The following is a 25728-nucleotide window of genomic DNA, read 5'->3' on the forward strand; positions in this document are numbered from 1 at the left end:
AATTCTTGAACACTGTTACCACTGTTGCGTACAGAAACTACACACTTTTATGCTATGTACAGTTTTAGAGTTGTTAGGTTTCTACCATTCCCACCATTTTCATTGATATAACACAGTTCTCAACTATTGTCATCCTGGGACCTGTATCCTTATAGAAGTTAAACACACATTTATTTAGTTATTTTTTTTGTTTAATATGATTTGTGAAAAAAATAAATTAAAAATAAATAAATAAATAAAATAAATTTTTATTTTATTTTTTTGCGAGGCTGTGGTGAGCGTGCCTGCGGGTGCGTGACAAATGATTGATATCTCTTCTAACCTTCTATTTCTGAAGAGTTGTTTTTCCTTGTGGGTGGTGATTTCTGGTATGTCAAATTAGAGGGACAAGATTGGGGCACAGATGGGTGATTTTTTTTTTCCACAGATAGGATTTATTATGTACTACTGTCACGGCAAAATGACAGTAAATGGCATGATCTGAAAAGGGATTTTTACAAACACCCCTTGCAAACTGCCCAGAGTGAGGGTACTTTTTCTACCTATGATAATACCACATACTTTATTTTTGAAAAAAAAAAAAAAAAAAAAATCACAAGATTACTTCTCAACTTTGTTAGTGTACTCATGAGTCTGAGCGAAGAAAGAGTCAATGTGAGGTCCCACAAGGCTCCATTCTTGGACCATTCTATTTATTGTCGACATGATGCTTCTTGCTCAGATTATTCCGCATCACAACATCTCGTATCATGCTTTTGCAGAGGACAGTCAATTTTCATTTCAGTGTCATCACATGACTATATAGTCCCTTACTTTCATTAAATGTATTCATCGAAGCAATTAGTGGATGGACCAGAAATTTCTTCAGCTCACAAGACGGAAGTGATTGTCTTTGGCCCCAAAAATGAACGGTCCAAGAACAGTGGTCACGTTACTGAAAGCGACAGAGAAAAAAATAAAATAAAATCAAGATTTGAAATATTGGTGTAATTATTGACTCAGACATGAATTTTAACAACCACTTAAACACTATTACTAAAATCTGCCTATTGTCACCTGGGCCCAGTATTTCAAACATAATCCATCAGGATTAAGCCTGATGAATTTGATTAATTAAACCCAGTTCTAATCCAAAATTGGGTATTCCAAACCACATTTAATCATGAAAAGTCAAATCCAGATTTGGAAATTCAATCCTGCCTTTAATCCAGATTTGAGCCCATGTTGGGTATTTCAAAATTTAAATCCCAAATCTGAAAAATCCCAAATCCTGAAAAATAGCATTAAATTAAACCCACCTTTGGGTAGGTTTAGACTGCAAACCTATTCCATGCATTTATTTTCACTATACGCATAAGCATCTCTTACATTTCCCTGAATTAATTGTTTAAAGAGATATTAATAAATGAAATCTCATTTTGTATTTTTTTTAAGCTGTAAATTTCTAAATTCCACAAATGTAAAATAAATAAATAAATAATAATAATAATAATAATAATAATAAAAATCCAAATAACAAAAAAGAAAAGAAATGGCTCCAACCCAAAATTTAACAACAAATCTATGATCTCATTTTCATTGGACAGTGAGTGGCAAAATGGCTGCCTCTTTTTTTGGATGGATGGATGGATGGATGGATGGATTATCAAATCTTGAAAGGGATACTTGACTCATTGAACAATTTTCAGCAGTGAAACGTTAATATTTTTTCCAGAATGAATTTGATAACTTCATTAATTTTCATGTGCAATTAATACCTTTAAAAAGTAATTTTTCTACTTGCTGTCGACTGATGATGACATCACCTGTGCTGAAGAAGTAGGTAATGGCCAATCATGGCTCACCTGTTTTCTGGGTTTGGTCATTAAACTGAACCATGATTGGTTGTTACCTATTCCTCAGCACAGGTGATGTCATCATCAGTCGACAGCAAAGAGAAAAATTACTTTTAAAGGTACTAATTGTACATGAAAAACAATGAAGTTACCACATTGATTATAGACAAAATATTAACTTTTTACTTCCCTAAATGGCTCAATGAGTCAAGTTATTCCTTTAAGGTCGGATTTGGAAATCTCAATCCAAGCGCATCAGCGTTCTTCTGATCCAATACAGTAAGTCTTGGAAAAACGGGATAGGAAATCCTGAGGAAAACAGGATTTGGAAATCTGGATCAGTTTAAACTAGATTACATTTTTTGAAATACTGGGCCCTATATTTAATGATGACCAAACGGGGCGTATCATCATAAATCATTTGAGTTGGGTGCATGGCTTGACCTCCGCCGAACCCCTGAAACTGACTCACCGAACCCCTGGGGCTCGATCACACAACAACCACCGATGTAATTGTTATGCTCCTCACCTGTGGAACAAACCCCCTTAATACCGGAGGTCTGCTAAAACAGTTCATTAAAATCACGGCTGGAAACATTGTTGTTTACTGCATTCTCGTGAGTCATCTTTTATTCTCTTCTTTTTATCCCCATTCTGCGATTGGCTGGCACCCAGTTCCAGTCCAGGGTGTACCCCGCCGGCGCCTACTGCCCAAATCCAGCTGAGATAGGCTCCAGCACCCCCCGCGACCCTTGTGAGGAATAAGCAGTCAAGAAAATGGATGGATGGATGGATTTATCCTAATTTGCATGGTATTTTTATTTATTTATTTATCTTGATTGGTGCTTGGTTTTCATTTTCATCTAATTATTTTAGATATTATTTTTTTTGTCTGAATAGTATATTTATTTTCTCTTTCTGTAACCCATTTAATGTTTCCTCTAAAGTACTTTAAATTATTTGTACAAACAAACTTCCGTTGTAAATATATATATATAAAAAAAAAAAAAAAAAAAAAAAAAGAAACTACTGTATTACGCCGTTTCTTTAAAATAGTCAACTTTTAATTCCTATTCTTGTATATAAAATTTGCGTTAGAAAGACATTGGGGTCTTCGGGAAACAAGACACCCACAAGCAGCAGCCGTGAGGAGGGGGTGAGGGGTGAGGAGGGGGTGCGAGAGCGCATGTGCGAGCGCGTACCTGCGAGCCGCGTGTCCCTGCCTCTTGTGACGTCATCGCGAGTCGTCCTCCTCTGGCGCCCGAACTGCTCGCAGAGTGTTTTTAGAGGAGGAGCTGTCAAAGTTGTCGGACAGTCTCTTTCGCCAGAGAAAAGCAAAAAGGGAGAAAGAAAAGAAGTACGTCTGTATTGGACGCGGGACACAGTGGAGCTACTTGTATCGCTTGTGTTCTCGGAGCATGGAATGGCACCTTCTCGGTAGCGGCGTCAGCGGTGGCGAAAGGACGATGGCTCGCCGCCGACTTCTGGAGTGGCTCACCGTCACCTCGCTGCTCTGCTCCTCTCTTGTGGCCGAAAAGAAAGGTAGGTCTGGAGGGAGAGAAAGAGGGGAGGAGGAGGGAAGGACTGGCTGGGAAATGTCAGCCTGAGAAAGTCCACGTTTGTGGCGGTGGGGAAAAGTTTCTCACAGTCACGCAGGCTGAGACGGCGGCTGAGGTTGAGGCTCGGTTCCGGTAAAGCTTGAGTTAAGAGTCACTCTTGGCGTCTAGCGTCGGTTCAACATCTGGCTCAAGTAGTCCTACCAATTTTTTATTTTTTTTTGTAACTTCCTAACTGCAATGGCGGATTGTGCAATTGTGTATTGTTTTGTTTTGATTATCTTTGGAATTAGTTGTGCAGATTGGCCTGATTGCAAATGCAAAAATGCAACACACTCATGCTGTAGTTACGTACAATTAATCCACCGTTTGCCCCTACCTATTGACACATTAGGATAGATAAGATTTATGCATACCTTTAAGTTCCAATTCAGGATGTGTACCCAAACAAACTATCCCTTAGCTGTACTACTAAAAAATTGTGAAATTCAAAATGACATCACAATTTAGTAGAATGTAATTTTGAAATTGGGGCTGCAATTTGGAGGGGAGAAAAATAGACAAAAAAAATACTTTGTTTTATTTATTTTTTTACATATCTATATAAGCTTTACATCAGGATTTTTGAACCAATGGCCAATGACTGACTTAAAAAATGATAATTCAACACGATCCAATCAGAAGATGGACTAATCAATCCAATCTATTTAAAATATATATTTTTTATTTACTGTATAGTCAACCCACACTATTCACGGGGGATTGGGACCAGGTTGGCCCATTAAAAAAAAAACAAAAAAAAACATTGTGCAAATGTACCTAATGATTATGTAATCATTTTGTCTGTGATTGATGGAACACCTGCAAAGAAGCATATTAAAAAAGAAAAATAATTTGTTCAAATGAGAAATTCCATGAGAAAAACAATTAATTGAGAATTGAAATGCAGTAGCATACTGTACATGTGAAAACGGTCATTAGAAAAGCCTGTAGGAGCAATTCTGACAAAACAGTTTGTTGTATGGATGACTGCTAATTTCTCCACCTTGTTGGCCCTAAAGTAAAGCTGACAGAAAACATCAGCGCTATTATGACTTTAATGTTTATGCAGAGTGAGCTAGGATTTACCACAATTATTGTTCTTGTCCTGAACCAACGTTATGATGACCTTGGCTTGGCTTTGAACTGTGCCTTATGATACCTTTTTAAGGTTTTCCTGGCATCAAGTTGTGTTTTTATACTAAAACTGAGGATGATGCACTAACCACTTAGAGTTGGTAAGCTACTGGGGAAGGAAATAGCAATTAATTTATTGGAAAGTTTTTTTTTTTTTTTTTTTTTTTGTAACCACAAGTCCATCAAAGAAGGTTGGTCAATTACTCATCCCCATAGGCTATATCCCAGGAAAACTTTATTTTTATTATTATTATTATCTGTGGTAGCAATTGCAATTCGTAATATGTCATTAAAGTTGAAAATCAAATATTGGCCAGGTCAGCAGAGTTTGCAACATAGAACAAAATTGCTCCATTTCTTTTGCCTGATGACATTTTGTTTACCTGCCTGGTCATAATTGTAACAATGGATGGAGATAAGAAATGCTAATACTACCTTATAGCAGAAGACATGGTTCTGCTTAATACAGTCAAAACAGAAGGGTTCGAGCAGATGATCAAGATGTGAGATTGCAGGTATGAACTACAGAGCAACTTTTTTTTCAAATAAATTATTTTGAAGTTACGAATATTTTGGTATTCGTATATCCTGCTGAAAATTATATAAAACAATCAAATATTCATCTAAAAAAAAAAAAATAGACTACTTGGATAGATTTTGGTATATAGGGGTGTAAAAAAAAATCGATTCGGCGATATATCGCGATACTACATCGCGCGATTCTCGAATCGATTCAATAAAAAAAAAGCGTTTTTTTTTTTTTTTAAAAGAGCTCAGAATTGTTCATTCGGTAGTCTTACCGATTCAACGTCTTATCATCATTACCTTTTTTTTTTTTTTTTTTTTTTGTGTGTGTGTGAATCGATTTTTAAATTTCCAGTTTTAATGGAAAAATATTCAACAAAACGTCTGACTTCGGATTAGGATTCACACCTTGAGCATGGAAGAATGTTATATGAACGGAACATTAAGCCTTAATATTTTATTTTAATGCTGTTCAAACATGAAACAGATTACAACCTCTATAAGACTGAAATTTCAGATAAATAAATAATACATTTTCATATAAATCTTACACTCTACAAGCTTACTGATTAGTATTTTCTAAATTTGAATGGAAAAAAATCGCAACAATCGATTTATAAATTCGTATCGGGATTAATCGGTATCGAATCGAATCGTGACCTGTGAATCGTGATACGAATCGAATCGTCAGGTACTAGGCAATTCACACCCCTAGTATATGAGATGACAAGATGTCAGAACCACAGTCACGATTTTGCCGGCTAAAAGAACACATTTAAGTACGGTAAGCCTTGTTTGTTTAAGCGATACAAGACCTATAACTCATTTTCCAGCATTGGATTAGGCATTGTGTATAAAGAGTAAAAGTGCAAATGTCTCTGGCATCTTATTCCCTGAATTTTCTTTTAAAACGATTAAGTATCAAAAAAGGAACATACCGTGGTGAAGGCCGTTATCCTGGTCATGTGATCGTGATGACGTATCCGGTGCGTAAACGACAGACGTCCATTTTAATAGGATTTGCTGACGTAATGGGCAAGAAAAAGTCCGTCTTCAATCTCAATTACTGTGCCAATTCTGATCAGAGTAAAATCGTCAACACGTCAGCTTTCATGTCATTCCATGTGTGTGTGGGGCATGGCCCCTCCTAATGTGGGCTAAAGCGTGCTTAGCACACAACATTTAGCTTAGCCTAGCAAGCGTAAAAGTCACCCGGATGTTTACTGTCCAGGTTAGGGACCGTCCACAACTTATATTTCCAGAGTGAACAATGTCAATGGTGACTTGACTGGTAATTTTAGCCTCATGCAACTTGTAGACGCTCCTCAACTTCGACTCGGTCAGCTGAATGAGTCCTCTTTATTGGCCAGTTTCATCACGGCTTTTGGCTGGACACAACTTAGTGGTTTGCGACACTAAATTTTGGTATCTGTCCGATACCAAGTAAATACAGGGCCAGATTGGCCGATACCGAAGTCAGTACTTTTTGAAAATTATGGTATGTATTTCTTTTATTATTTTTTTTAATTAAGGTAGCTGTATCATTGAATTGCTTCATCACTCTTTAAGCTTTTAAGTGTTTTTCCTTTTTAAACAAAGTACAAAATTAGGTATTAGGTAATTAGGTAAGTAAATACTTTTGTAGACTTTATATCCTTTAATGGGATACTTGATTCATTGACTATTTTCAGCAGTAAAAAGTTAATAATTTGTTCAGAGTTAATTTGATAACTTAATTATTTTTCAAGTCCAATTAATAGCTTTTAAAACACATTTTTCTACTTTCTGTCAACTGAAGATGACATCACCTGTGCTGAGGAAGTAGGTAACGACCAATCACAGAACACCGGTTATCTGGATTTGGTCAGCAAACTAAGCTATGATTGGTCGTTACCTATTTCTTCAGCACAGGTGATGTCATCTTCAGTCGACAGCAAGTGGAAAAATTTGTTTTTAAAGGTATTAATGTGCGTGAAAAAGAATGAAGTTAGCACATTAATTATAGACAAAATATCTTAAGATGACTTGACTTGTTAAAATGGCTCAATGAGTCAAGTACAGTATCCCTTTTAAATAGTTTATCAATGTTTATTTTCCAGGAACATTACAACCATAGCAAAATATTGTTTTTTACTTTCTTAAAGTGAAACAAATTGAAACAAATTCGATATCATATAGGACTGTTCGGAAACTACAAATACAAAAAAAAACAACTAAAAATTCAGCCTTCATTGCACTTCTTTTGTGGATGTTCTCAACTTAAACAAGATGTTACTGTCATGCAGCAAATCTAAAACATAAAACAACATACAAAACCAATTCTTTTTCCAGTACAATACTGTATGTGTTCAGGCACAGGAGAGGAGAGAGGGAGAGCGGAAGCAAATCTGCCTGTGCTTGCTGTGACATGCCAATAATCTGTTTGATCAAACCGTAGCAGTGCATAAAAGAGCCAAACTGAAACTAAACTACTAGATCTTTATTATAGTGCCAGCATCGATCCGATATCGATACTGACTTGGTATTGATAATATCGATATTTGGATCGATCCGCCCACCACTAACATAAATCTTTGGTGAGTATAGGGCGTAATTCCACCTTTTGATGTCATTCAATGTGTAGCACGCGTTACGTCACAATGATCACGTGACTGTCCAAAATGGCCGATACTGTACTTAATGCAAAAATATTCATAAGAAGTGCGATAAAATCCTACTCGCTCAACGTAAATTGACAATATTTTTCAGCGAAGAGATGAAATTAACCATTTCACAGAATAGCTGGTTAGTTTTTCATAAGTCTTGTATTCCTTTAAAAAGAGATCAGGAGGAAATGCAAGTCTGGCAGGCTCAGCATCAAAATCATTGAACTGCGTTTGAAAATAATCCAACTATTGGCAGGTTATATGAGGCACTTGCTTAGCGGCTAGCTAACACTGGAGCCGCCGCTAAATGCTAGCAACAGGCGCTGTGTAATATAATGTCAGCATAACTAAGCCGTTGTTTTTTGTTTTTTGTTTTCCATTCAGTTAGCGATTGCACTAGATTTCAGGACTACGTCTGTGGTAACAGTTTGTGATGGCAATATAAACGCCCCAACTACATGCTGGACGAAGAGTCAAGTCAGCTGTTAATTTGCGACACGCTGCCTGAAACTCGAAATACTTGGAGACTCATTACACGGCTAAAAAGAAATAATTATAAGTATTGGAAGTTACATTATTTTATTTTCCTCTTTTATTTGTTGGAATGTGTATGTAGACCTCAAAGCAATCCAAGTTTTCAGTTGAGATTTACTTGAATACATTAGGCGTTGGCTAATGCAGTTTACACACCCTTTTGTATTATGTAAGTTGCCTTTGTGTGCTGTTCAATTCACTGTTTTATTGTTTATATGAATGTGAATGTAACCTCAAAGCCAATAATAATGCAAATTGTCTCTTCACTACAACCAGTTTCACTCATCGTGATAGTAAAATTGTCCATCGTCCAAAGTTAATCTACTGCAGTCCACTCTATCATTTAGTAGAAAATGTTGTGGAACAAAGCCCTCCAAAACATCATATAATGTGGAATTTTGAAAATTACTCTGCATATTTTTGGTCATACTGCCCTATTATTCCCTTCCCTTGTGTTGACCTGTGACTGTATAACATGACTTGTGTCAACCAGAATGATCCACTTCTGAGAATCATTACAGTCACCAGTTGGAATAATATCAGGATTTTTTCCTTTTTTTTTTTTTTTTTTTTTTTTTTAATAGAGATTTATGTTCACTGTGTGACTCAGAAGCCTCAAAAGTCCATATGTCAGTAGAGAAAGTGACCAGGAGTTTTACCGTACTTCCTAATGACAAGTTCCTATTAGTATGAATCATCCAGTGCTTGTTCTTCCCTCCTTATGTGCACAATGTGCTGAACAAATGCAGCGTGCTTGCTAGCCAGTAAGGACAGTGCTCCTAAATATATCCACACTTCTAAACAAAAAAAGCGGCAGCAGTATTTGAGAGAGACAGCGAAGCACAATCGGGCCTAATTTCCATTTGCAAAGAGACGCTAGTTTCTGCTTGCGGTCAATTTTTAGCACCGAGCAGATGTTTTAATGTGCTTTCTCAAGGTTTCCCCCAAAGACGTTATTGCAACAAGATGTCAGACTGAAACACTTTTGGCATCCAAATTGCACCTAGTGCTGAAGAGAATGAAGACTTTATAGGAACATTTGGGGAAAAGGCCTTTTTCTTCCTCCCAGTGCAAAAGGCATGCTCAGGAAAGGCTTACATGCATGAGTTTGATGTGGAAAAAGTCAAGGGCAATGTCCTTGTACCTTCACAGCTTCTTGTCATGTATGCATTCCCACTCATATGAACAGTAGACTGGGATGTTTAACACCAGAGACTCACTCTCCAAGCACCTTTGTGTTCAAAGCAGTTGTTACTGTCAACAGGCAGTGAGTAAGAAAAGTAGTGATAGACCGATATATTTTTTTCAGGGCCGATGGCGATACCGATTATTAGTAGTCAAGGAGGCCGATAACAGATATTTCAAGCCGATATTAATTTGCAATAAAAGAGAAAATAATAGCATAAAAAAAAGACAAACATATAAAGAATAGACAGCTTTGTGTAAAAAAAAAACAAAAAACAGAAATTGTAGAAATTGTAGGAAGCTTCAAGGGTCATCAGCATGTGTTAAGCTAAATTAAAAACTAAGCAAGTAAATAAATAAATAAATTTCAAAATTTTTCTACTGTGAAAGTTTTCCAAAATTTCAACATAATTTCTTAATTTATATTTTTTTAATTATTATTTTTTATAAATTAAAAAGTGTTGGGACTTCCCAGTGTTAGTATGATCCTTTATAAAGTGGAAATTTACATAAATGCATACATGAAAAGTTCCCTGTGTCACTGAGAGACAAATTTATGCAAAATTAAATGTATCTAATTTTGGGTTTTAGTTAGGGTTAGTAAAAGGTTTCAAAAGATCTTCACGGACAGTGACAAATTTTCTGAGTATGTTCGAAATGTCTTTGCAACAAGTAAAAACTGTCAGCACATAAAATTTGTTATGTTCGCAAGCATTTGCCTCTCAATGAAATGCCAACTTTATCGGCCTTCAGATTCATAAAAAGGCCGATGCCGATATTTGTCAAAATGCCAAATATTGATTAATAGATTAGATTAATTTTCAAAATTGTTTAGCGGCCCTAGATGAAATGGCAGTTAACGCTTTAAAGCTGCAATATGGAGGATTTCCCCCCCAAAATATCTTACAATAGCCTTTTTATTTGAACATTTATGACTAAAACATCTTCTAATTAGTAGATCAACATCTTAGCTGTTCACAATGGCTACTCCTACAAGCTTCTGGCAAATATAGTATCTTGACATTTAGAAAAAAATTTGTTGTTTTCAATTAGCAGTAACCTCAAGATCGATCACTTCTCGGTCATAACTATTGGGGTGAAAGTGAGGTGGACGGCAACATTTAGCGTGAAAGGGGCGGCAAAGTTGAATGTAATAGAACAGAATGACTTTATGAAGAACAGACGTTTCATTCCGTGGCATTTCAGTCAGGCTAAATGTTACGTTATTTTCCTCCGTGACAACAACCTATTGTAGCTACATTATGCTAGCGGAATGTGAACGCTACTACTGAATGCCGATAACATTCACGGCCTTATCACACTAAGCAGTGTAGGGCTTGGTATTGCCGCCAACCTCACGATACGATACGTATCACGATACAGGGGCCACGATACGATACGTATTGCGATACATATGTATCCTACACAAGACACATTTTATTTCGTTTTTTTTAAAACAAAATATAGGAAAATTGGTACACTTAGACGCGTGCCATGTTAAGTTTATAAGTAAATAAATGTTGATATTCTTCCTCTGCTTTAATTTTTCTTAGCAAGACACAGTGTCCAATCACTGGTGAGCTATTTTTGCATTAATTGAAGGCAGTTAACTTCAAAGGCGTTGCTGGTTTTTATTTTTTTGGTACAATGCAAGCTGCAAAGGTAAACGTTTACTGCCTATTTAAAGTTAATAAGCAATATCGATTCTGATGCCTGCGTATCGATACGTGTATTGTAATGAGGCCCGCAACGATATTTTGCCGTATCGATTTTTTGAGCACACCCCTAAAGCAGTGAATGGTTCTATATGTTTTTCTCAATCGTCAATTTCCATAAATGATGGCCCACCTTTCGGCTAATACACAATGACACTTGCCTGGGGGTGACAAACTAATAATGACTTGAATCAGGTTCACGTCCGTCCAACGGGGTGAGTACAATATGTAACTGCATATTGACGTCGAAATGAGGTCCAATTAATGGACGTCATTTGCACGTCGTTTTGGAGTACAGTACAGAACTGGTCTTCGACCGACCAATGCAATATGATCTGCACGTCCCGTGGACGTCAGTTGTTTAGTGGGGAGAGTCTCAGTCCCTGAATTGATGATTGACAGAAGTGGCCAGCTTTGTAGAACTTTATAAAACGTCTTACGTCTGAAAATACCTCTGAAAACATATGAAGAGTCCAGCCTCTGAGTCTTCAGTAATGAGGTCGTGCATGTACGAGTGTACGAGCGTGCAGTTTGTTTTCATCCACAGATGGCAGTAGCGATTTGAAATTTAAAATCTTCCATATAGCTGCTTTAATGTCCACACTTCCTCTATACTAGAATCAAGACTTTGTGGTAACACTTTAAGAAAGGCCTTTTTTCTCTCTAAAGCATGGTCCATAAGTTCGGTATGAACTGGAGAACCATATTCTTGAACCCCATCAACCTCTTCTCATAAATGCATGATCGTTTATACGAACCACCATCATTTGCGGTAAGCCTGTCAGTGACCCGCATCTTCACCGCCGCTTATGACTGCGGCGGTTATTTCCCCAGATGACATGCGAGGGTAGGCGCAGTCACGACTATAAAAACTCTTCTTTTTATGGTCTCTGAAAAGTGCAGGCACGAGGTGAACCTGCTGAGAGTCTGACCGAGCGCTTGGCGGGCTAATCTGTCAAAGATGAAACTAAATCTGAGGGCCGTGTTGGTGGCTAAATCCTTAAATCCCTAAAAGCGAGGCTCCCCGGTCAGCTTTAGCACACGGTAACAAGCTCATTTGATCGATATGTTTTTGGATTACTGTATTATTTTAAATGCCTACTGCCTTGGTTTATCTACCTTTTGGAATCATAGTCAAGAATGGTATCACACTATAACTATATTGCAATTTGTGTCAACTAAGGATGGAATTAAAACAAAAATGAGGCAGATTGCAAGGTATAAATAAATCAGGTAACTCCCCTTGACACAACATTGCAGAGCGACCATCATGACAGAAATGCTAATCATCTAAGCTTAACATACGATTAATTTTAATAGGTAACTAATTTGCAGCATAACTACGGACTTTAATTTCTCTCAGTAGGTGCTGCTTTTTTGGTTAGCGACAGAGTTCAAATGGATTTAGCAGTTTATGTCCTAACGTTCGTAATCGTATCGCACTGAGGGGCAAAAATTTGTGTTTGCGAAAGTGGTGAATGTTGATTTCTTGTCAAGGTCGGCAGATGTTTGCTAACTGTGTTAATGGTCGCCAACAGTTTTTCCTGTCGCAAAAAGATTAAAACTGAATGAACCCTGACGGGCAGGGCTGGACTGGCCATCTGGCATATAGGGCAGATGCCCGGTGGGCCAGCTTCTTTCTGGGCATATGAAGTGCTTTTTAATGATTATTTTCTTACATTTTACCCCAAGAGACGGCTTCACAATTTAGAGGGACCAGTTCATTAATCCAGTTTGAATGTAGATAGCAAACTGAAACATCATCAATAAACATCAGTGGCAGAACTGCATGTTTATTTAATGGACATATGGTAAATTTCTGCTTCTCCTTCCTGTTTGGGACATTTTATGGCTATTTTTTTTTGTTTTGTTTTTTTTGACATTTTTCTGCCTTTATTAGCTATCAATTTTTGGACATCTTTGGCAATTTTTTCAACATTTTATGGTAATTTTTGGGATTCTTGTTTTGTTTTTGGACATTCTGTAGTTACTTTGTGAATGTTTTATTTTCTGGCTTAAAAAACAAACAAACATTTATTGACTATTTATTTTTTTTTTTTTTGCAATTCCAAAGACATTTTATGGTAATTTTCTGCCTTTTTTTTTTTTTTTTGACATCTTATGGTTACTTTTTGGACATTTTTAGGCAATTTTTAAAACTCTTTCATCTACCTTTTTGTCTCGTTTTTAAAAAATTGAATTCTTGACTTAAAAAAAATAAAAAATTAATTATTCATTTTTACTTAAATGTTAGTTCATTCAAAGGAAATTGAATCTAAAAAAATAAAATAAAATAAAAAAAATATATAAAAAAAACCATTATTTACTACTATTTTTTTTTTTTTTTGAGATCCACAGGGAGCCACTAGAGAGGGACTAAAGAGCATGTGGCTCCAGAACAGAAAAATCTATCCTACAGATTTTGCCCAATTGTTCCCACATTCAAACTTCTTAATAAGTATAAGTAGTAGTATATTATACTAGACTAGATAGGCTACGTGAAATCGCGAAGAATTTTATTTTCCCGTCCTTTTGCGTGGGCGGAGCATGGCGGCAAGGTCGATGACATTTGAAGTAAGAAGATGAAAAGGTCAAGTTCAGCGCCATCTCTCTGGAATTTGAGCGCAAATTGAGGTTCACCCTGCAGCCATCTCAAGTCACACCCCCGCCCACCCCCAATAACGATACCTCGTCACTCACAAATCTGTCCACGCTGAAAAACCAGATCTTTGCTTTTCATCAAAGCAATCTCTCTGGGAAAAGATGGATGTCCGCCGTGAAATAAATGTTGCGATCCCGTGTAATCTAAGAAGCTGCCGTCTGCTTTGCGCCACTGCCGCTTCTCCTGATGCACTTGCCAGACGCCCATATGCAACAGACCTTGAAAATGTGGCTTTGTGCTTTGGGCCAATGGGAGTTGGATGATCATTTCTCACTGCCACCCCCTCTCAGCTTCAAAAACGCTGTCGTGTCAGGAACGTTAAAGAGCCTCTAGTTGAGGTGAACGATTCCGGTGTCACTCTGGGACAATAGCGCCTCTGTCCTTAGAAGATTTGGGATTTTTTTTTTGTAGCATATCTGAAACATGTTTACTGCAGCCGACCTACTGATGTATTTGTATATCATCAAAAGGAACGTGAAGAAGTGAAACGTTTCATCTTCATGTGGACAACTGTATTTTTAGAATGTTTTTTTTAAAAAAGTGATCCGTGAAAGTAGCTTTTCAAATAAAATGAAGTGAAACGGCAAGAACAAAGACTGGGTGGAATGAATAACTCGCGTTGTATGGGAGGCTCAGCACACACCTGCCACCATTTAAAGAACCTCTATAGGTGTCAGAATGAATCAGTTCATCGACAACTAACTGATTATCAAATTAATCGGCAACTATTTTGTAGTGATGTTCACAGACATTTTTCACCTTGAAATTGTACAAATATTCTGATTTCAAAAGTAATTATTCTGAGTTCTGTAGCCATTCATGAAAGCAGAAGTGATGTAATAATATCCAAATATGATCTGATATGATATGACCCCCACAATACGATAATGATCACAATATTGTGGTGTGGCGATATTAAAAAAAAACAACCCTCACAATTCTTTAAAGTCACGATATTGTGTTAAAAAGACAAACTAATTGACATACGTAAACGACTTTATTAACTCCAAATACACAGTTCTCATATTCTAGTAGGCTTTTTCTGACAGTTTTTTCCTTTCTAGCAGAAGCCTGAAGTGTTTTTGCTAGAGCTGACAGTTTTTTTTTTGGAACAGTACATAACTCTTAATGCCCCAGTTGCAGCCTAAAGCCCAATTCAGACTGGCTGCGGAACGGACGCGGTGCGTTTTCCGTACGGCGCACATACGGACACCACAAGGATAGAAAGCATTCAAATCTACGTGCCAATTCACACCGGCAGCGGTGCGGTGCGTTTGCGGTGCGGAAGGGATGCGTCGATGCGTAAGGTTTCCGCAAGCGTTCTATTTTTTCCGGACGCCACATGCGGATTTTCATGAAGCTGAAGAAATGACACAAGCCGGACAGGAAGTCGGGCGTCTCGCATCAAGCTAAATCCGGTATATTTCAAAATAAAATCGTTGGCGAACTCGTTTTTTGGGAGGGAAGCTAGCTAGCTACATAGCATATGTCTGACATTTAAGACAAAAAATTAGCTCAGAATAAATTAAATATGACAAAATAACAATTTAAACACAAAACGTACTTACCCAGGGTAGAACAGCCATCATAGAAATCCCAGAAATAATGTCCAAAAAGTATATCAATGTGACAACAGGCAAGCGTGTCTATTGTTTGCAGAATAGGACTTTATATACACAGTTGTTATCGCGTGAATTCAACTCTCCAGCGTGAACCTTCGTGATCTTGTGGTCTAGCAGGTGCAGATTTCCGGACACACAACGAATTGCAATGCGTGCGGAAAGCCGTGCGGAAGCCGTACGGAAAACGTACGCGTCCTTTCCGCAGTTAGTGTGAATTGGCCGTAAGGAGAACAGCCCCAAAAGAATGATGCTGCCACCATCAATGTTGTGTCCAGTTCTTGGTAATGTCATAGTTGTGTCATATTTTCTGACTGTCATGACTGTGTTCCATGTTAGCTTTACTGTAATGCCTTGGAAAGTCTTTGTGCCCTTCTCCTGACTGATATTGCTGAATAAGATCTGAATGTGTAGACTTTTATTCTGATGGGAAACGTGTGCGTCCTATTTCAGGTAACAGTTTATTTGGTTTGATCAATCAGGCCACTTGGGGCTATTTTAGGGACAGCCACTATTTGCGGAAATCCAGTTAGTAGATAGCGATGTGTCATTTGCATAGATAAAGCACTTCCACTCTGTTGCAGTTGAGCATATCTGCTGTGCTGTGTAAACACATCACAAAAACACAGACACTCTTTAGTTTGCGTATACATGGAATATGTCGTGGTTACTCATTGAACAGATTGGTTGTCCGTTGTTTGTACAGAGTAGTAACAAAACTAACCGCTCCATTTTATGGCCTTTGCATGATTCCCAGCATTGGTCCCAGTGGAAAGAAGGGGATTCAAAGTGGGGAAAAAAAGCTGGCTATCTTCTGATCTCATCAGGTGTTGTGTGGCACTAAAAAAAGCAGAATAAGGCTTCTGTTGTTTGCCTCTCACAATACATCTTTAGGCTTAGTTCAAATTGAGTTACATTGAATTGTTTGTTTTTGAGACATTGCATTTGAAAAGGTTTGACCTGAACTTTACGCTGTTATGCTACGATGCCAACTCAGAAAGCGTAAAATTGCCAGGTTAACTTGCGCTGTCAAATTTAACCTCCACCCTTAAAGTTGAGGCAAAAACTGGAAGTCTAAAGGTGTACAAACTAGAATGGCTATGCAATGGCTATTTGCGGTCCACTGTTTGTGTGACCACTTCCTCTTGCGGCCAATCTGTGCTCGTATCTCTTCTCTACTGCTTCTGGTCCTGAAGAGGAATCTCCTGTAGCGTGGGGAACAATGGCTCACTAAACATCTCCGAACCTTTTTCTAGCCAGAGCAACTGATCTCCGAAACATCTCACTTCTTCCTGTGTGGCCCACAGGCTTGTAAACGCAACGGTCTGACTCACACTTTGTATTGTTGTTAACTTATCCAAAAGTTTCCACACAAATTCCCACATTTATCAACTGCGTTCCTGAATGCAAATCATAACTTGAAACTTCCTTCTGAGGGCGTTTCAAACACCTGGGCTCTGCTCTAGACTGACTTTATTTCTTTCACTTCCTTTGTTATATTATCAAGGAGTCTAGTATCATTTTAACAAAACCTTTGCAGTCTTTCCTTCACTATTTTAGCTTGGCAGCTAACCAGGCTGTCCTTCACCTCCACCAGGTTAACTACTCGCGAGCTTGTGCCGTTCTCCATCTCCTGTACTCTCGCTAGCTCGTGCCGTTTCCACTGTCTCTCGCTAGCTCATGTAGCTTGCCGTCTCGCTATCATTTTAACAAAACCTTTTCAGGCTTTCTCAGTGTTTTATTAGCCTGGCGGCCATCTAGGCTTCTCTTTCGCGCCACCAGACTAACTACTTGCTAGCTTGGGCCGTTCGCCATTTCCCATACTGTCGCTAGCTCATGCCGTTTCCACTAACCGTCTCTCGCTAGCTCATGTAGCTTGCCGTCGCTCTATCATTTTAACAAAACCTTTTCAGGATTTTCTTCAGTGTTTTATTAGCCTGGCGGCCAACCAGGCTCTCTTTCCCCGCCTCCAGGCTAACTTAATGCTAGCTTGTGCCGTTGGCAATCTCCCGTACTCTCGCTAGCTCATGCCATGTCCACTGACCGTCTCTCGCTAGCTCCAGCTGCTCGCCATCTCTCTCTACCTCGTGCCGCTCGCTGTCTCTCTATCGCTTGAAATGACATTTTAATACACCGTCTCGTGTGTAAATATTGACAGATTCAGCCTGACTTGACTCGACTTGGCAGAACGTATTTAATCAATGCGAGGGCACATGTGCTAACATAGAAGTGTCATCTCAAATACTTAATTATGCCTTGCCTGATTGGGCCTGTCTTGGTTTAACCGCTAGACTGCCTTTGAAAAACTGTCCCGTAACACCCCCCCCCTCCTCCACACCACTTGTTTTGTTATTGCATTACATGGTACATTACCAGGGGGAAGAACTACTTTTCAGTTCTCTTGAAATTATAGGCAAGTCCAACAGATCCTCTGGCTGTATATTTTCTGGACTCGCCATTTTCCCATCAGTAGTGAGCTGGATGATGGTGTGTAAAGTCTGCTGAAAGTCTTGATCCTTGAGGTATTTTTTACAAAATGTCACAGACATATTATTCAGACACCTGGGAAATGCTTTAAATGGTGAAGAAAATGCATAATATGTCACATTCAAGGATGTATATTCACAGAACTTCTAATTAGAGAAATAAAAGTACAGACGTGTACAATTAGAATCATTGTGCTCCTGTTTCTCATTGCCTCGACCCCCTGTCACTTCTTTTGAGAAGGTCTGGCATTGACAATACGCAGAGTCAAAACGTTGATTCTCAACTTACAGTCTTTTTTTGTTTGGGTTGGCTTCCATACTGGACTTTTGTTAATGAGGTGTTGTCAGTAGGCAAAAATGTCCTCCGATATGCAGACGAAATGCGTCCCTGCAGAGCGCGCCCCCCCACCCCAGAGACACATACAAAAGGTTTATTCAGGGCTTTGTTGCTTTTTTGACACAGACTTATCTGTCTTCTGCGTGACCTTAACTTGCCATGTAGACATGACTTTACAACCCTGTGTCAACACTGAGGAGAAAGGCATCCCAGTTGAGTCAATGACTTTCATGCTACCAAAGGGCCTTTTTCGGCTTTTTTTTTTTTTTTTAAAAGAGCGTCATCCATGCATGAAAAGCTCTGAATAGTCACTTAGGTCATCTTAGCAGTGAAGATGGTAATACAGGGTAAAGACAGCGGATCCTCTGACACTCTTCTGAAACATTTTTTGCGAAAATTCATTTAAATCACTCAAAAGTTTCCTATGTGTCATAAATTCAGAGAGGGATATTTGGCTGTGCGTATGCATTTTTCTTTTTCTTTGGTAACACTTATTGAAACCCTAAAAGGAGAAGAAGAAGAAATTCCAGCATCAGGGTACACATTTGATCAAAGTTAAGGTGTTAAACTGAATTGTTAATTTGACATGACATTTAAGTGTGTTAAATGTTGCCTTTTATAAATCAAGTCCTTTATTGTTTTTTTATGTGTTACTATTACTACTGTGGTAAACTTGCTTTTTGACGTTTGTATGACAGTTGAGACTGAAATCTTTGTCTCTGTACAGTTAATACAGTTTTAAAAAGGGTGACGGTTTTCTTATTTACATTCAACTCAGTAGTTGACCAGCATCCAGGATTCTTAGAGGTGAAATGATTAATCGATTATCAAATTAATCTCTAAATATTTCGATAATCGATGAATCATTTCAATATCTTTTTAAATATAAAATTGTCTAACTACTAAGAGTTTCAGCTCCTCAAAAGTAAATGATCTCCGATTTCTGTAATCTTCCATGAAAGCGGACTCATTATTTCTGTTCCGGACCCGAATAAAGTATTTTCTTTTACTTTGGAAAACAATGGTAAACATTTTTCTCAATTTTCCTCACATTACAGACTAGTAACTGAACCATCATGAATTCGTTTATTGCACTATTTCTATTTGATATAATGTTCTGTTTAGGAAAAAAAGGGACGGGAAGTTAAACATTTTTCAAATCCGATTCATCAATTAATGGAAAAAATAATCAACAGATTGATCAATTACTGAAATTAACACAACTCAACTTTATTTATAAAGTGCTTTAAAAACAGGCATTGCTGTATACAAAGTGCTGTACATGAAACATAAATTGGTTTGCAGTAAAGAACAAGGTAACAAACAAGAACAAAGCAAACATTTTGAAGTGCATATACAAGTAAATACATTTTCTTTCAGTAAATTACTAGTCGAGTGAAAAAGAAATAAAATAAATCCATAGATAAATAAGTAGAATAAATATCAAATTCATACACACCACAAAACACCAAAACAATGTTAAGTCTCATGGTGCGCCAAAAGCCACAGAATACAGATGTGTTTTAAAAGCAGATAAATAATAAAATAATAAATAAATAAATAAATAAATGATAAATAAAATAAAAAAATAAATACAATACCGTAGTCATTAGTTGCAACTAGGGCTGGATGATATGGCCAAAAAATAAAATCTCGATTTTTTTTTTCTTCTATTTTTTCTTTTTTAGTCATTCATTACATTGATTACGAATTTAATCTAATAAACCCAACAAAAATTTAAAGATTTAATTTATTCAAAAATAATTTGTACTGGTTCTAAATCAGTTTTAACATAAACTTAACATTCATAGTTTGTACTTAACTGCCACAATTAAGTAGTTGGTAGCTATTGTAAACATGTCTTGTAAACCACCCATCCAGCATTCTGCCACTTGTGCAAAATTACAACTCACAAAAATATTTGGATGTAAAAGAACATAAAAAAACCTTTTAATAATCCAGAAGATAAAAGTCAATTTCACGATTTGGCAAATTTTCAACGATTCAATTTTTTTAAAATGCCGATGTTTTAAATTAATTCAATTTATTGCCCAGCCATAGTTGCATCCCTACTGCGTTTTACCAAGTTAGCATGCATTAGCAGGTGCTGGAGACGAAGACCACTTTGGCCGGTTCTCAGCCAGGTGGTGAAAGCCTTGTTAACATGATAGCATCATGCTGTTGTGGCGAGTGACTTCATGCTTTTTACTGCACCACACTCCAAAATGTGGTCTTTGGAGTTGAGGTTTGACGTCTGTGAATGCCATCTAGCCCATTCGAGCTGAGGCAAACGGAGCTGTATAATCCTCCCAGCAGGCTCTGGTCAGAGACCCGAAGTTACTGAGATCATTGCCACATTGATAAGGGGGCCATAAAGTCTATGATAAAATGTGGGATGTGGTCAGCGATAATAATCAGGTTATCTGTGGTGGTTAGATTATGGTTAGTTGATCTTAAAAACAAAGTCACCCATCACAGCAAGACAATAACCCGCTGTGTTCTTGTAAGGGCTTTGGAAAATACTTAATTGGGGAGCCCTGTGTACGCCTCGAGCTTTGTCTCCGACATGATACAAAAATACACCAACAAATTATCTTGTCATGCACTTGTAAAGTATAATTTCTTGAGCTGTGAATTACAATGATAGGGGCTGCTGGCGGTATAATTTGACTGGGTGTTGCGGGGGAAGAAAACAAGATGTCATCCCGTCTCTCGCGGTGGTTCCGGCACATTACGAGCGCGACATCGCCTCCTGGGTGTTTCATCAGCACTGTAAAATGTTTATTTTCATTCCTGCTATTTTAAGACTAGCTGATGGAAATTGTCACTTTATGTTTGTCGAGATTCATAAACTCGCACGGTGTTGAAATGTATCGTGTTGTATAGACACCGTGTTGTAGCCCTCCTAATTGCCTTGTAGGCCAAAACACCAATGCTTCACTGCACTCAAAATTAATATCCTGGTGGTGCAACATCTTACCACATGCTTTCATGATTAAATCCAAGGACCTGCAGGGGAAAAAAAAAAAAAAAGAGACCTTGCAGTGTTTCGCTCCATAAAAATAGGTTGAGCTAACTCACATGACATAATATGCACAACATGGGCTCCATTTGTCTTACATCTGCTTGACTCTTAACAAACTCTGACGATTTAGCAATGTCGCTACTCTGCGTCCAGAACAAACCACTTTCCGTTAAATGCTTTGTGGTTAGGGAGAGACTGCTCCCCGCGGTGCAAATACCCTGGAGTGCATAACTGGAAGGGTGCCAGGCGGGAAGGATTAAGCCTCTTGACCTGGAGTATATCCACTCCATCAACAAGCCCCCAGTGAGCTGATTAGATGTTTTAAAAAAAATATCTATCAATCCCCTTGTGAGGTGATGAGCTTAAGCTCAGTAACCGGGCTGCCAGACAATTTCCACGAGATCAAAGAAAGTAATTATTGTGTTTGGGGCAGTATACATGCTGACAATCCACTAGATTAGAGTTAATTTATCTATCTTTTGATATGATTTTTGCACAATTTGGCAGATGCTAACTGTGTGTTTTTATGGACACGATGACACTGACAATTGCACTCAGTTGTGTCAGTCATGTGCATGTCAGTCACACTGCTGGCATAGCGATTCATACGATAAAACAATTAAAGAATTTGGCTGTTAAATCGCTAGCAGGAGTGTTTTCACCTTACCGGAACTAGATCCAAGATTCATGGGAAATACATGTCTTACAAGCCTAAAGCTGCGGTCGCCGGTGAGACCCAATAGCTCAGATTCCATTAGCTGCCGGGACCGAGCAAAAAAAAGTTTGGATAATGGTCAACTGCATTGACTTATTTATGGCTCTTAAACTGCCAACCAAGATAGCATATAGCAGTTGCTTAAGTACACAACCAGATAGACTCACAAATTAGTCATAAATAGTTTCTGGTGAGAACGTATTGTATATTACATTTTCAGAGAAACTGTTGTGTCCCAATTTTCAGTTTTGAAAACCTGGCCACCCGAGTGGCTACGCAACATTTTGTTTGCTTACCAAATGAGGGCTTAGGTAGTTGATGGGTCACCGGAGGGGGGCAAACAGGGAGGCGCCAATGTAACCATGAGCGAGACGCCAACCACAGGAGAAGTTAAACAACCATCACCAAACTACCATTGTAGAGAACCAGTAATATTGTGGATGTTAAACAGTAAAGCAAGGTTGAGGCTAAAACCAGCAATTGCACCGTTATCTATTTGGTGTTTTGCTTAGTGTGGTTATGCTGTCAAGGCTAATCTGTTCTATAAGTGTGTTGTTGTTTTACCTTTTGAAGGACACCTAGTATGTCCTGTATATACAGTGCTCGACATGTGGCTGTTTAAAGACAAATTTTATCTGAGAGACGACTCATGGCAGCAAGAAAACAGACTACTGCAACAAAACACTGTGGCATATGATAAACTGAGCTAAGGGAAGTCAAAGCAGCAGGGTAGGCTAATGTTAGCTAACGTAATGTAGCTAACAGAAGTTTAGTCTCAGCTCACAAGGTACTCGAAATAAGACTTAGTAGTAGTAGCTGTTTAACTTTCAAAAAGGGTCATAAATCTCTGGTGAGAAGTGTTGTGCAGACAGTGTGATAATATTATTTATTGGACTAATACAGACCAAAAGAAAAGGCAGTGAATATAACATTAAATAGGTTTAAAAGGGTCAGTAATGTTCTTAATGGGTGTTTTCATGCTTAGCCACTTTAACTCAGGATACTTGTGCTAACATCATTGATAAGGGAAAAAACAAACATCTAGTCTGGCATGTCTGGTACCTGTGATGACTGATATGAGGCAGTAGAGTAAATGTCCCTCTGTCTGTTCCTACATGAGGGGGCGGCCTTGAAACAACCACCCTTCTCCGTCATCTTAAATGAGCTCCCCCGTGTTGTTTTGGTGGGTTTTGTCAAGCGTGATGTGCTTTTGTTTTGGCGCGTCGGGGAAGGGTAACACCCACGCCTCTCATAACAATTGGTGAAAGAAGCTGAGGCATGCATTGCCTGCAGTATGTTGGGCAAGTTGCTACAAAAACACGATATATTATACTACTATAATAAATGCTTTTTATGTAATATTACACTGTGTGAAGTGAGTTAAATTTTCCACATATGCACTTCCAAAATACACTTTGTAGCTAACTCCATGATTTATCTAGATTCTATGGTGACTGAAATGCCAGCCAATGATACTGCAGTAAGACAGTAGGAAAAAACAATTTTATTAGTACAGTGGAGCCTCAAGTTGCAAGTTGTTTTGGGTTGGGTCATTGTGTTATGATGTTGAGGTTGTCAGTTGCTTATGCAGTTATTATGCCCCTGATGATGATGATGATGATGATATATTAGCCACACTTAGTTTGTCTAGTCTTATGCAGTTAATATATGTCCCTTATGGTGATGATGAAGATGATGATTATGTATGATGATGATGATGTATTAGCCACTCTTAGTTTGTCTCTTCTTATGCAGTTACTATATTCCCTTATGGTGATGATGATGATGATGATGATTATGATGATGTATTAGCCACTCTTAGCTTGTCTAGTCTTATGCAGTTACAATGTCCCTTATGATGATAATGTATTAGCCGAACTGTTTAGTCTTATGCAGTTACTATGTCCCTTAGGATGATGATGATGATGATGATGATGTATTAGCTTAGTTTATCTAGCCCTGCGATTGGCTGGCAACCGGTTCAGGGTGTATCCGGCCTACTGCCGATAGCCAGCTGGGATAGGCTCCGGCCCCCCCTGCGACCCTTGTGCGCTTGTCTAGTCTTATGCAGTTACTATGTCCCTTATGATGATAATTAGCCACAATTAGTTTGTCTAGTTTTATGCAGTTTCTATGTCACTGATGCTGATGATGTATTAGCCACACTTAGTTTGTCTAGTCTTAAGCAGTTACTATGTCCCTGATGATGATAATGCATTAGCCGCACTTAGTTTGTCTAGTCTTATGCAGCTACTATGTCCCTTATGATGATAATTAGCCACACTTAGTTTGTTTAGTCTTATGCAGTTACCATGTCACTTATGATGATGACGATGATGATGTATTAGCCACACTTAGTTTTCGTCTTATGCAGTTACTATGCCCCTCATGATGATGATGTATTAGGCACACTTAGTTTGTCTAGTCTTGTACATTATCTATGTCCCTTAATGATAATGTGGTCAGTTGCTATGCAGTTGCTTTAGGCTTTTACTCAGCCATATAGAATTGTGCTTAGAGAGAGCTATCGAATGACACTATTGTCAGTGCATCAAGGTTGTTTAGACGAGGTTTCTCAGCATGTCGAAGTTTCCTATGTCTATTCCGTCATGGAGGGTTTCTTCCATCCAGACCGCTCAAGGTTCTTAGTTCAGGTTTCTCAATCAAGTGTTTTTATTTCTTTTTTTTCTTTTCTTTAGGCCATGTATTTTCCTATCTTAAGTATTTGTTTCCCAACTCTGATGCCTTGTCTGCGTTTGGGTCCTAAAATTCCTCATCTCGCGACAGACCTTTGAGCTTCAAACTACTAATCTTTCAGTTCTTCACTGTGTGTATTGTGTAATAATATGATGTGATTTTTTTTGTTTTCACGGTCAAGCTTATTTCTCATTACAAATAAACTATAATTGTGTTGCTTTTCTACATCCACAGCTGTTTTAACAAGCTGCTGCCCGAGTACTGACTAGAACAAGCGGAAGAGATCATATGTCTTGTTACAGCACGAAGCAATAATGACCGTCATCACTTTACTTTTTCAACACCCGGCACTGATTGTCCATCCTCCATCGCTCTTCTTCACACGGCTCTGGTGGAAAATACTTAGTCGATTTTAACTCAGAGGGGGCCCCTGAGTCTTGGCACTGGCATGCTGCTGCATTACAAACATATCAGCTTGATGTGTCACGACGAGGGCGCTTGCTAAAAACTCTCTTCTTTGCTTGCTCGTGCAAATGAAATTTGTCACACTTTTGGTGAGAACAAAAACTACCCTAAAAAAAAAAAAAGACACCCGTTCCTCGGGTGTTCTGAGCCGTTCTCCCAGAAGCATCGTCTCGTCAGAGGATTTAACCGCCTGCTGATGTGTAAAGCAGAGGTTGAGATGGTGAGTAAGGGCTGAGTAAAGCTCAGTCACTCCAACCTTCCCGGGGGCTTTTTGTGGAATATTCCTTTTATGGGGCCTCTTGTGACGAGGATGAGACCGACAGAGCTGTCGGCAGAAATGAGCCTGTCAGCGCCCGCTCTAAAATAAGAAAGCCTCTTCAGTCGAAAAGGCTGATTATCTCTTTTTTTTTGTTTAGCTGAAGCAAGGAGTTATCTGTCCCTCCTGTTGTGTTGATGTGCTCCAACCTGGGCCTCAGACCAGGAATGCTTGAAGCAAACCAACAGGGGATTCCCAAATCACAGCTGCCGGAATGCTGTGTGTGAATTGTACG

At 38.4% G+C, this 25728-nt stretch overlaps 1 protein-coding gene and 1 long non-coding RNA gene across 3 annotated transcripts in view; one reads left to right on the top strand and one right to left on the bottom strand.

Annotated features, from left to right (window-relative positions):
- Positions 1-655: 655 nt before the first annotated feature.
- Positions 656-3585, bottom strand: LOC144017106 (uncharacterized). Its single transcript, XR_013283100.1, has 4 exons — positions 3482-3585; positions 3266-3383; positions 3038-3153; positions 656-934 (listed from the first exon to the last, which is right to left on the bottom strand). It is a non-coding gene; the product is annotated as an uncharacterized LOC144017106 (long non-coding RNA).
- Positions 3039-25728, top strand: part of egfra (epidermal growth factor receptor a (erythroblastic leukemia viral (v-erb-b) oncogene homolog, avian)) — a 66980-nt gene continuing 44290 nt past the window's right edge. Inside the window, exon 1 of one of the 2 annotated variants that reach the window (XM_077518352.1) lies at positions 3039-3377. In XM_077518352.1, coding sequence (XP_077374478.1) covers positions 3254-3377 — 124 coding nt within the window. In that variant the 5' untranslated portion in view covers positions 3039-3253. The remainder of the gene's footprint in view (positions 3378-25728) is intronic. The other variant, XM_077518348.1, reaches the window with a different exon arrangement.

This window comes from Festucalex cinctus, chromosome 1 (assembly GCF_051991245.1).
Source record: "Festucalex cinctus isolate MCC-2025b chromosome 1, RoL_Fcin_1.0, whole genome shotgun sequence".
Lineage (NCBI taxonomy): Eukaryota > Metazoa > Chordata > Actinopteri > Syngnathiformes > Syngnathidae > Festucalex > Festucalex cinctus.